General features: G+C 28.4%; 1 protein-coding gene across 2 annotated transcripts; it reads right to left on the bottom strand.

Moving 5' to 3' along the window:
- Nucleotides 1-353: 353 nt before the first annotated feature.
- LOC136076319 (uncharacterized) lies at nucleotides 354-2,451 on the bottom strand. 2 transcript variants are annotated; one of them, XM_065789790.1, is made up of 7 exons: nucleotides 2,224-2,451; nucleotides 2,008-2,136; nucleotides 1,805-1,918; nucleotides 1,386-1,508; nucleotides 1,245-1,301; nucleotides 757-922; nucleotides 370-639 (listed from the first exon to the last, which is right to left on the bottom strand). In XM_065789790.1, exons 2-6 carry the CDS (start codon nucleotides 2,027-2,029, stop codon nucleotides 885-887), a joined length of 354 nt encoding a protein of 117 aa, XP_065645862.1. In that variant the 5' UTR covers nucleotides 2,030-2,136; nucleotides 2,224-2,451; the 3' UTR covers nucleotides 370-639; nucleotides 757-884. The 2 variants fall into 2 exon arrangements, with proteins under 2 accessions (XP_065645863.1, XP_065645862.1); XM_065789791.1 differs by lacking the exon at nucleotides 1,245-1,301 and having other exon boundaries at nucleotides 354-639.
- Nucleotides 2,452-13,099: the final 10,648 nt, after the last annotated feature.

Here is a 13,099-nt window from a genome sequence, read left to right as displayed (position 1 = left end):
CATTCAAAATCCTTAATTTGTTTTTTAATAAAACTACAGTTAGACTTCTGAAATTTTATTTCTGAAATAATACAAAACATAATACAAAAGAAATATATAATAAAGAAATACAAAAAATAGGATCAAATACATAAAATGAAAAATAAACTATAATTAAAAATATTTTCATAACGTTTAATTGTGACTATCTCCTTTAAAACTGTGGAGTTGATTATTTAATTATCCATAATCTTTTACATTTTCATGCTGACTCCTGACTGCATCTAAAAAAAAAGAAAATTAAACATTGATAAAATTTAGAAAGAAATATTTTATTAAAATTTTTTATTAGAGTATGATGATACATCATAAACAAATAAAAAAAATAATAATAGAAGGCATAAATCAGTTTTTTAAATTGAAATAATGTAAATAACAAAAGTTAAAAAATATGTTAATTTATAAAGTTACTAAACAGCAGTTAAAAATATTTTTATTAGTAAAAGAAAAACAAATTTTTTTTTTATAAAGTTTTATTTGGATTTTCAATTTTTTTCTTCTCAGTTCGAATATTCAAGACACCAGCTTGTCGTAACCACTCTCCAATAAAACTGTGGAGTTGAATATCTTTGGTGTCAGCATGCCGACTACTAACTGCCTCTAAATGAAAATAATACAGAACTTTAAAACATGAAATTGAAATACCTTTGTATATTTGAAACGTGACTTAGTCACATTTAATAAAATATGTGTAAACTTGTTCCTTTGTATATATACCTATAATGGCTGAATAAATATTTTTGAATTCCGTGCAAAAATTACATTTCTTGGCAGTCCCTGTTATATTATATTTTGAAGCAACATCTTTAGTTAAAAGTTTATTCATTGCCTCATAGATACTTTTTTTAGGGTGGATGCCACAAGCACGAGCTAAAACTGCCACCTGTAATAATACTAATATTATATATATATACTAATAATTAGATTTCTAGGTATTTAAATAGGAATTTTCTTGGTACAAACATTTGGTCACTGGATCTTTCATAATGCTCTGGCTGGGACATTTTTATTTTATATATAATATAATATCAGATTTTATATTATATATATAATAAAAATGTCCCAGCCAGAGCATTATGAAAAATCCAGTGTCAAAATGTTTGTAGCAAGAAAATGCCTAATTAAATACCTAGAAATCTAGTTATTAGTTTAATTAATTGTTTTGTATGAAAGCCTAAAAATTTAAATTTAAAGTTCAACTATACCATCTTGTGATACAGTGGGTGTACTATCTATGTCATCCAAAGATTTACTGGTGCAACCTGCAATAAAAAACTTTGTTTATTTATATACACAAATTTTATAAGAATTTAATATCCAACATATATAAAGAATAAAAACTGTACTATTGCTTGTGTTATGCTGCAGGAGATAAGATTGAGAAGATGGTACTTTAGTTTGAGATTCTGGATCAATCTCCAAATCAATTCTTTGCCTCTTTTTATTAATCAAATTCAGATTTGAAGGCACTTCAAAAAAAAAAAAAAAAAACTTAAATTTAATTATAGAAAACTACACTTTAAAATATCTGCAAAAATAAACTTCTTAAAAGATATCTGATATACTTTAGACGTATATTGTAAAGTCTTACAAAGATCTTTGTTAGCATAACAAATAATACTCATTGATCTTACTAAATATTATTTGCTATACCAAAGTGTAAAAAATTAGTCTCAAAGAAGAAAAATGTATACACCAGTATTGAAAACACAATAAAAAAAAAGTTTATAAATATAAATTTTTAATTATAGATAAAATAAAGAACATTTTTGTAGTGATGGTGGAAGTAACGGAAACTTGTTGATTATCGTTTCTTGCTCTTCATCACTGCTGCAAACCAATTTAGGCCTTTTTGGTTGATTGGAAGCAACATCATTATCTATAATAAACAATACACCTGTTCACAAATTTTTGCAAAAATTTTTTAGTATAATACCAAACAAAATAAAGTAAATAACTTAAAATAACCCAAATCATCAGAATCACTCATAAAATATGGTAAACCCGTTCAACATTTTCGCTTGGAAAGATTATCACCATCTGTATCTTCGTTTGTATCAATGGCTGAGGGGACAAGCTCACATTCAGAAAAGCTGCCTAAAATAAAAAATAAAAAAATGAAAATGCAAGTACTATAAAATATAGATAATTGTTTCATAAAAGTTGAATATGACTTAAACTTACTTCCACTTCCATATTTCTTTAACAAAATAAACCTGAACCAGTCTTTTTTTGGTAGTTGCCTGTTTAAAATTAATGGCTTCACATAAAGAACTGGAGGCCAGCACACCCGAAAGCTATCATTTCTTTCTTCTACCCAATTTGAAGGAATTGTTCCATATTCAATGGAATGTGGAGGTTCGAGCCATTTCACTTTAACAAACTTATCCATTTTTTTTTAATTTAAAGATAAAAGCTGAAATAAATAATTAAGTAATAAATAATTCACAATTAGAACAATAATAAAAAGTAATTACAATAATAAAAATAAACCAATATTATATATTATTGTTGTTATTATTAGTATTATTATTATTGTTGTTATTATTATTATTGTTATTATTAACAACTATTTATATATACATAGTTAGGGACAGTATTAAACAGATATCAATAAAAAAATTAGAGTGAATAATATAATTAAACAGAGCATTATGAAAAATCCAGTGTCAAAATGTTTGTAGCAAGAAAATGCCTAATTAACTAAAAAGAAAAGTAAAACGAAAGTAATATTATGAGGCGATAAGTAAATTATAAACTATGTAAATATATATATAGTTTACAATTATATTTATAGAAGTTGCAGGGGCTTCAGTGTATCCATTGACTATCAAATAGCCTGACCTGAATTAGAGTGCTACTACATCGACTGAGGCTTTGGCAGGGGCAGCTATCTTTTCTTTCATTATTCTTTGTTTTTACCTTATAAGAGCAAAAATGTTATTAGGAAATTGCGACCTAACATATGTATTGAGTATAGTAGAGTATATATAATATATATATATATATATATATATATATATATATATATATATATATATATATATATATATATATATATATATATATATATAATGAGAAAGTCATTTTAAACAACAGTTATCATAAAACTAAACAATTTCATTCATTTTGTTATGCTACATTGTATAAAAATTTAAGAGTAAAATCATTATAAAATTAATTTGTAAACCATATATCAAATCTGTTGCAAAATTAGCATTTGCTTAGGTTGTGTCTCTTTATCGTGCTCGACATTTTCTTACTCCAGATTCTATTCTTTATCTCTATAAATCTCAAATCCGACTTTGTATGGAATACTGTTGCCATATCTGGGGCGGATTTTTCAATGATGCCCTTTCTCTTTTAGACAAGGTGCAAAAATACATTGTAAATATAGTTTTATCACATCGTCGTAATGTTGCTTTTCTTGCTCTTTTCTACAAATACTATAACAGGCACTGCTCTAAAGAGCTAGTGTCTCTTCTGCCATCTACTAAAATTCATTCTCGTGTTACTCGTCATTCAATTAAGTCTCATCCTTTTTCTGTGACTATTCCTAAGTGCTCCAAAAACTCTTATTTGCCTAGTTTTTTTACTCAAATATTAGTTCTTTGAAATTTGGTACCTTCATCTTGCTTTCCTAATTCATATAATTTGCAATTTTTTAAGTCGTCTATCAATCATTATCTTGCTCTATAAACTTCATCCTTTCTGATCCAGTAACTTCCAATTCTAATAGTAAAACCAAATGTGTAAAAGTAATAATCAAAACTATAGATTTGTAAAATTGTCATTAAGGTCACAGTGGAGAAGAAGAATAAGTACATAGCCTTCTTTATCACAAGGCATCATGATGGCTTTGTGTAGCAATGCATTCTGTTCCAATTCGATTTCCTTGCAACTTGACAAAGTTGTTAAGTGGTAAATATGAATGACTGAACTTGGTAAAGGACTTTCAAAAAAATTTGTTAGTTTCGAAAATTTAAACAATTTACAAAAATATTTGTTTTCTACAACTTTCTCAACAACTACAAAACCTATTTTGCTGATATAATAAACTCTATTTCTAAAATTTGTATTAAAGATCACTGATTTTTTTGTTGGTAATAGATGTATTACTTTACTTTGTTCACCAAGCCTTTTAACAACTTGAGCAACTGTATATGTACCACTATGAATTTTTCTTTTAATTTTTCCAAGGTAATTTTCAAAAGGAAATGCAGATATTTTATTCAATGATACTTTGTGATTTATTACATCATCAGCTAAGTGAATAATACTGTGCACGTTATAAGATGCAAACAATGGTCCATAAAAAACAATTGATTCTGTTGTAAACCATTCTAACAAATTCTTACAGTAAGAAACCATTGAGTTATCTTTAACCATTGTCTCAGATAAAAGAATGTGCATTGCAACTGATAAAGCCAATAAAAGTTTATACTCATCATGCGATATTTTACCTTTCATAACTACAATTCCTGTATATAATTAAAAAAAGCGAAATTCAGTTGCTTTAAAATCAGAAAATTCATCCAAACTTCTAGGCCAACCTTGAAAGTCTGTTGGTGTGCATTTTCTTATTTCGAGCAACTGCGAAGAAATTTTGCTGTGTACAGAGGAACCTATATTGTTAATATAACTCTTCATAAGTTTCTTTGTAACCCCTAGACAAACTTAATGCATGTAGTCAAGTACAAATCCAGTCACCATTGGAATTTCAAATTTGGATAATGGTGATTTACCAATCTAGTGCCATGAATAAAATTTTTCTTTAAACTTTTTATCATCTTGTATTAAAGATTTAGTACCTAACAATCTTATACCTTTATGATACTCACCATGTTCTGCACATCTTTCACAACTGTCATATCTACTATGACTTTTTAAACATTTTAAAAATGCTCTGGCTGGTGCATCACATACAAATGCCTTAATTATCACCTTTAGGCCTTCATACCCATTTATAAAATAGAATTTTAACTCTCCTACAAACTTTTTGAGGTATTCTCCAAGAACTGTAGGTTTTCCTTCACCATACCATAAAGCAATTGCATATGGACCTTGTTGATTTATAGTACACAGTATAGGCCACATTTTTTTTTTTTTTACTATTGTATATTTGAGTGCCATCAACATTTATAATAAGATGAAACTCTGCTGGCTTTCTGAAGCATTTTACATAATTGCTAAGTGCAATTTTTAAAGAAATATAAACAAAATCACCTTCAGCAACGTTTTCAACATCCACACTTCTTAAAGTATTTTTTAAAGATGTTCCACTTTTAGGAATGTCTTTTATGAAAGAGTTCAAATGTGTCAAAAGCTCGTTTAATGGTTTAGTTTTTTTTAGTTTTATATATTTTTAGTTTTATCAATATCAATATCAATATAAATATATTTTCGATAAAAGATCTTACAATCGAGGTTATTTACAAATAGTTAAAAACTAATCTTAAGTAAATACCATGAAATAGCATTAATAATACAAATGATAATGATAATAATAATGATGATAAATTAGAAGAATAATAAGAAAATTAAATGATAATAAATCAATATCAATTTTAAAACAATAATTGAATATAATGCACAGACAGGAAAGTTACAAACAGTTATATACTGACAAAACGTAACAACCTACCATGTAACTAAAACAATTACTGCAAAAAAAAGTAACAATGATTTAATAAATATAATAATCTTAATATCAATAATCATATAAATAAAAGTAATATAAATATTAACAACAATAAATAAACAAACAAAAAATTTTCAATAATACTCACAAATAAAAACGTGGCACCCACTTACATACAAACATTTAGTCACAAAAAGTATAGAGTTTTCATTATAAATGACAATATTAAAATAAAAAAGTAAACCATATCAAGCAAAATTTAAAAAACATTCTTTTTCCTTTCTTCAAAAACGGAGCAACTTTTATACATTTTTAAAATTCTTTTTAATTACTTTCCATTTTCGAATGTTTTTTTTCTTATAACTTTGGTTTTTTGTCTTTCCTTTTTCTTATCTCATTTTTTTCTTTCGTTAATTTGTTTGATTTGATTTTTAATTTATTTTTAGTTTTTGCTTTTTTAGACTTGATATTATTTTCAACAGCCCATTTATGAAGAAAATTTAGAGTCTTGACAGATTGAGAAACCTCACTTTCTGTATTACCATTTTTTTCGTTATATCCTACTTCTTAATCATCTTCTTTATCTTCGTCGTCGTCTTTTTTACCTTCTTCCTCTTTGTCGTCGTTTTCATTAGCTTCTTCTTCGCCGTCGTCTTCTCTACCTTCTTCTTCTCCTTCTTCTTTACCTTCTTCTTCTTCATCTTCTTCTTTGCCTTCTTCTTCTTCATTAAACAACTTTTCAAAACTTCTATAACCTCTCATGTTTTCATGTAGTGCTTGCGCTTATTATCTGCCATTTTTTATTGAGACAAGTTATAACTTATTTTCGTATTTTGATATATTACTAAACAGTCACTACTTAATAAGCATTGAATCACCACTAATATAAAATTATTGCGGGATATTTGATATTTGCGTATAAATAAGTAATGTATTAGTGGCGATAGAGTGGTGATTGAGTGGCGATCACTAGTGATCACCACTAAATCACCGTTGAGCAGTACTAAATCACTAGTGATGCGCGTATAGGGAACGGTATATAAAGTTCGTAATATAATATTAAAAATTAAAATTAAAATAAACATACAATATTACAATATAAGATTTCTAAAACTTAAAAACTAAAACATGTTAAATAATTCACTAAAACTAAACATATTAATTGCTTGTGGATATAAAAACAAACAAAAAAATAAATAAAAAAAAATATACATTAAATATATACACATACTAATATAGATAAGGTATTTTCAAAAATTTAAAAGTAGATTAGTATATTTTCAGTTGAAAAAATGAGTTTTTTAAGATTTTGTTTAAAAGAATCAAAATTACATTTTTGAGAAAAATTTTTAGAGGTATTTAGAACTATACTATTCCATAAAAATGGTCCGCGAAATGAAATAAAATATTTTCCAAAATTAGTGTGAGAAAATGGTTGTCGAATTAAATTATCGTTCCGTTAAAATATATTTATTTCTATCTCTTTGTAAATATAAGTTACGAAAAAAAACGGGTGATAGGTGGGTCTTGCATTTATACATAAAAAAAAAAAGAATATTAAAAACATTAAACTCATATATATTGAGTGCTTTCATATCATATAAAAGAGGCTTGGCATGAGCAAAACAGTCCTTGAAATTTATAAGGCATGCAACATGCTTCTGTTGCCGATAGAGAGGTTTAAGTTTACTTTTATAAGTGCTACCCAAAGCAATGTTTGCATAGTTAATATGGCAATTAATTCGCAAATAATATAGTTGAATTAAGGTATTTTTATCAAGAATGTTTCTTATTTTGTATAAAATGCCTATACTCTTTGAAATTTAATTGCACAAGTTAGCAATGTGGCTTTTCCTAGAAAGATTTTCATCGATATATACACCTAAAAATCTTGTCACTAGAACTTTTTTAATAATTATGTTATCGATAAAAAGAAAAGGTAAGTTGCTAGGCAGCTGGTGCTATTTACCATAAGGATGGAAAAAATCCATTTAGTTTTTTCAATATTGAATGATAGTTTGTTAAACCACTCTACCAATCTTAACCACTCGGAACTTCACCTTCTTCACTAAACCAATCTAAACCACTCGGAAATTTTGGCTAGTTCAATGTTCATGTTGCTAAAAAGTGTAAAAATGTCTTTATGATTAAGAAATAAGTAAGAATCATCAGCAAACATAATTTAATAAATTCCCAAGTACTTCAAAAAATAATATTAAATACCGAAAACAGTTTTTTAAATGGGGCTAAAAGTTACAGTTATAGTTAGTTTTTTCTCTAAGTACCGTAAGTTTAATTTTTTTTTTTTATCCATTTATTCAACTAAAAATTGAAAAATTACAAGTTCTTTTTATAATTTTACGAAGTTAGGTTAGGTGTCACTCATATAGTTAAAAACTCGTCATTGGAGTGACACCTAAATAAAATAAACAAACAAAAAAAGTAGTAATAAAACCATGTGTAAATTAAATTAACTTAAAAATAATAATAATATCGATAAAACTATAATAAATTAAATAATAAGACAAAAAATATGAAAGCACTAAATTAATAACAACAGCAAACAAAAATAAAAACAATTAGCAAAACAGCACAAATAAAAACAAACTTTACGCATACGAAAAGACAAAACACAAAAAATGAAAAATGAAAATGCAAACACAAAAACTTCTAAAAAATAAAAATAATAATAATAATAATTTTTTGTTATTTTCGGCGAAAAAAAAGGTGTAGAAAAGTTGGTACCGTAAACCGGGGTAACTTTGGCCAGCGGGGTAACTTTGGCCATTTTTAAAAATTTTAATTAAACATCTGTAACTTTTTAACATTTAAGTAACGTTTTACTATTTTTGTTTTATTTGTAAATACAATCTTTCTTGCTTAAATTTTGATATGAAGTTTGTTGCAAATGCTCTTTACTATAAGTGAAAAAGAATGAAATCTTGGTAAAACACAATCAAAAACTGTAAAACAGAATGTTGTCTGGGCAAAGATAAAAATGATAGCAAACAACTCAGTTTTACTTCTGTTTTAAAGACAAAGGTTCAGATAAAATTAAGTGAAAAGTTTTTGGCTCAATTAACAACATTCTGGTTTTTTTATAGGGTGGTCAAAGTTACCCCGGTTACCCGTTAGGTTTATACTCTTTTGAGGTATCTTTGGCCATGTAAATAATATTCATTTTAAAGTAGTTTGATCGTTATTTATTCTAACTATAATATTTTTTTGAAGCATGTTATCCGAATTGTTTATTTTGAAAAACAGTTTTTAGCATGAATGTATTTTAGGATTATTAAAAAAGTATATTTTCTTGTTAAACTATTTGTTGTTGTTGTTGCTAAATCATAATTTTGTTAACTTTATAACAAAATTAAAATTTAGAGACTCTTATTTTTATATTTAATTGCAATTTAATAAAATTATATTATAGTTTAATAAATTATTACATTGCAGTTTGCTTGTGTTGTTTATATTCACTTTTGTTTAAAGCATAATGCCTCGTAAATATAACAAGCATAGTGTTGGAAAACGTGCATACAACACCTGTTCTAATACCATTCTTTTGAAAGAGTGTATGGGTGCAATTAATGAAGGTATGTCTATTCGTCAAGCCTCAAAAAGGTTTAGTATACCAAGAAGCACTATACATAATAAAATGAAGTCAAAGCATAAAAAATGCATTGGTTCACCAACCATATTTACTTATGATAAGGAGCAGTTATTTTCATCTAGAATCAAGGTCATGTGTGATTGGGGATTTCCATTAAATAAACTTGATGTTAAAATGTTAGTAGCTGGTTATTTAAAATCGCAAAATTGTACTGTAAAAATATTTAAAAACAATATTCCTGGTGATGATTGGGTCTCAAGTTTTATGAAACGTTCACAGTTAACCCATAGAATAGCGTCAAATATTAAAAGAAAACGTGCAGCTATAAACAAAGAGCAATTAAAAATTCATTTTGACAATATTAGACTTGAGCTTGAAGGAGTTCCACCTTGTAACATTTGGAATTATGATGAAACAAATTTGCGTGATGACCCTGGAAATAAAAAAGTTGTTATGAAACCTGGAACTAAGTACCCTGAGAGAATAATGATTAGCAGTAAAGCTTGTTTCTCTGTAATGTTTTGTGGAAATGGTGTTGGAGAAATTCTTCCACCATACACAGTTTTTAAAAGCACACATTTATACGATATTATGGATAAAACATGGTCCAAAAAATTCTCGCTTTAATAGAACCCAATCTGGCTGGTTTGATGAAGTTACTTTTGAGGATTGGTTTTTTCGAACATTATTGCCATGCATCAAGAAACAAACTGGGAAAAAAGCATTAATAGGTAACAATCTCTCCTCCCATTTAAGTCATAAAGTTATTCATTCTTGTGAAAAACATAACCTTAGATTCATATGCCTTCTGCCCAATTTAACCCATTTACTTCAACCTCTTGATGTTGCATTCTTTGCACCATTAAAAAAAACCTGGAGAAGTATACTTCTGGGTTGGAAACTTACTTCTCGTGGTAAAAAATTTGCAACGTTACCAAAAGAAGATTTCTCTAAGCTGCTGAATGATTTAATGACATCCATTAATGAATGTTCGAGAAAAAAATTAATCAGTGGATTTAGTGCTTGTGGTTTGGTGCCATTTAATCCTAATGTTGTGTATATCAAATTACCAAGTGAAAACGTCTTAAGTCCTCGTAAAGCTTTAGACCAGAGCCTTTTAGACATATTAAATGAGAAAAAAAATGAAGGTGGTGATAAGAAAGATGTTACACAAAGTAAAAATAGAAATAAAAAAAATATATCCAAAAAAAGACTTAAAATTGAACCAGGAAAATCTATTTCTGTAGAATACAATAGTGAAACAGAAACAGCATCTGAAGGTGAATCAGTCTCTATTGAATTTATGATTCTTATGAATTTATTACAAATTGTTTGTTTATGTTACAAATTGTTTGTGTTACAAATTGATGCAATTTGTGTTACAAGTTATGTTATACAAGTTTTGTTACAAATTGAAATAAGTTGTGTTACAAAGAGTTTATGTTACAAATTGTTTGTACTCTCTTATTTTTTGCTTTTTCTGACATTTAATAAAAAAATAATTAAAAAAGATTATTTTAGCTACTATTTTTTTTATTTATTTTTTTTTGGTTTTCTTTTCTTTTGTTTGTTTATGCGACACAATGGTCGCAAAAAGTGACCAACGGAGCCGTCCAGTTACGTAGACCTGGGAGATGTGAAAATAAAAACAGATTGTAGGTGGTGTCATTGAATAAAAAATAAAAATCATAAGAAAATATAAAATGTGTGGCAAGACTTTTGTGAAGTAGAAAAACAAAGAATAGACAATAAGGGGGTATGGGTAGGAACAACTAAGGCTCTAGTCACTCTGAGTGTTGAACATATGCAACAAAGAACAAATATTTGATATACTGATTTTAGAGACTGTTGATGTCTACAGGTGTGATGGTGTAGTGCATTAGTATGTAGCGTTTGGTCGTCTCGTCTGGTCTCGTTATGTTTTTGTTCACTTTCAAATCGGGTGAATAGAAAGCTAAACACACTCACTCCTTGCGCTTATGGGCTAGCACATCAGAGCCAGACGTAAGACCTACAGAATGGATTTCAATTGATCAAATGCACACATTAGTCACCGTAGGCCACAAGCCATCGCTCTTAGTCAAAAGAGCTACTGCTCCTTGCTGGTGTGGAATGATGTGCTATGGAGTGAGATTTTAGATCCGAGCACATAGTCAGCGAGCGCTGATCCGACGTGCATTGTGGAGCTTCCGAATGAACGTGTGCGTGAGTGTTAGCGTAGCCATTAGGTTATTGAGCGCCGTAACCACATCCAGCGGGATAGCCTAATGTCCGTTTTGTCGTTGTAGTGTACATTGGAAGGAGTCGGGGCTCACCAGCCACAAAGAATAAATTTGTTTGTTTATGCGACACAATGGTCGCAAAAAGTGACCAACGGAGCCGTCCAGTTACGTAGACCTGGGAGATGTGAATATAAAAGTAGATTGTAGATGATGTCATTGGGTAAGAATCATGAATGAATGTACAGACTATATTGTAGAGGGAATAAAACTAGGGGCTACAAGTAGAGGGTGAACAATAACTCATGCTCTAGTCATCCTAAGCAATTGATAAAACGATGGTCTATGAGTGAACAAGTATGTGTAAATCCCTAGTTGTAATGATGACTGTCATGACTCAAAATGTCATACAATAGAAAATAATAAAATAAGTAAATAAAAAGTCGGTAATCAATAATGGTACGGGCAACATAAAAAGAAAAAATAACTCGCGCATGCTCAACGAGGTTCGAACTCTGACACTCCTGATCACGACGCAACGCACTAACCACTACGCTATAGTACCAATATAAATGAGTGAAAAAAAAAAAATATATATATTTTTATTTTTTTTATAATTATATACTGAGCATAAAATATTATACACTATATTATCGTGTAAAAAATAAATATATATTCAAAAGCTACTAAAGCGTAAAAATATGGGTACAAGAGGTAAAAAATAGGTCTAAAAATAGGTAAAAAAAGGTAAAAAAATGTTGGTGCCATGGTAACCAATCAGAATTAAGTAGTGAATAATGGTGATCCCCCTCCTCAGGAATGCACTGCGATCACCAATGACGTTTCGGAGAGCCCGAGACCTGCACTAACGCCACTCGTCAGGGGCGTGTCCTTGCATCAGATCTCACCGCCTGCACTCTACGTCATGCTAGTCAATATTGCAATATAACAGGACTACACTACAAAAGCCAAAAATCCCAATCCTTATCCCAGTAATTAATATAGCTCCAACATTCTTAGAGATCTCATGAGGTTGGTGAGGGATGCGCGTGGTGTGGCTGTAAATATGTGTATAACTACACGCAATCATAACATAAAAATATACAAATATCCCTACATATATACATATATAAATACCTATATATATACATGCATACATCCACCCATACATACATACATACATATATACATACATACATACATACATACATACATACATACATACATACATACATACATACATACATACATACATACATACATACATACATACATACATACATACATACATACACACATACATACATACATTCATATATATACGTACATAAATACATACATACATACATACATACACACATACATACATACATACATACATACGTACATACATACATACATACACACATACATACATACATACATACATACACATAAACATATATATACAAAATAGTAACAATAAAGCATATAGAATAGTGACAATGACAACAAAATAATCAATAAAAAGCAGATAGCACATAGTACTTCAAAGTGGCTTACCATTTTTGCGATAATGATATGCCTGATATATGTCTAATCTATGTACAT

This window comes from Hydra vulgaris, chromosome 02 (genome assembly GCF_038396675.1).
Source record: "Hydra vulgaris chromosome 02, alternate assembly HydraT2T_AEP".
Taxonomy (NCBI): domain Eukaryota; kingdom Metazoa; phylum Cnidaria; class Hydrozoa; order Anthoathecata; family Hydridae; genus Hydra; species Hydra vulgaris.
Note: the sequence above shows the minus strand (reverse complement) of the source record. Positions and strands in the feature narration are given on the sequence as shown.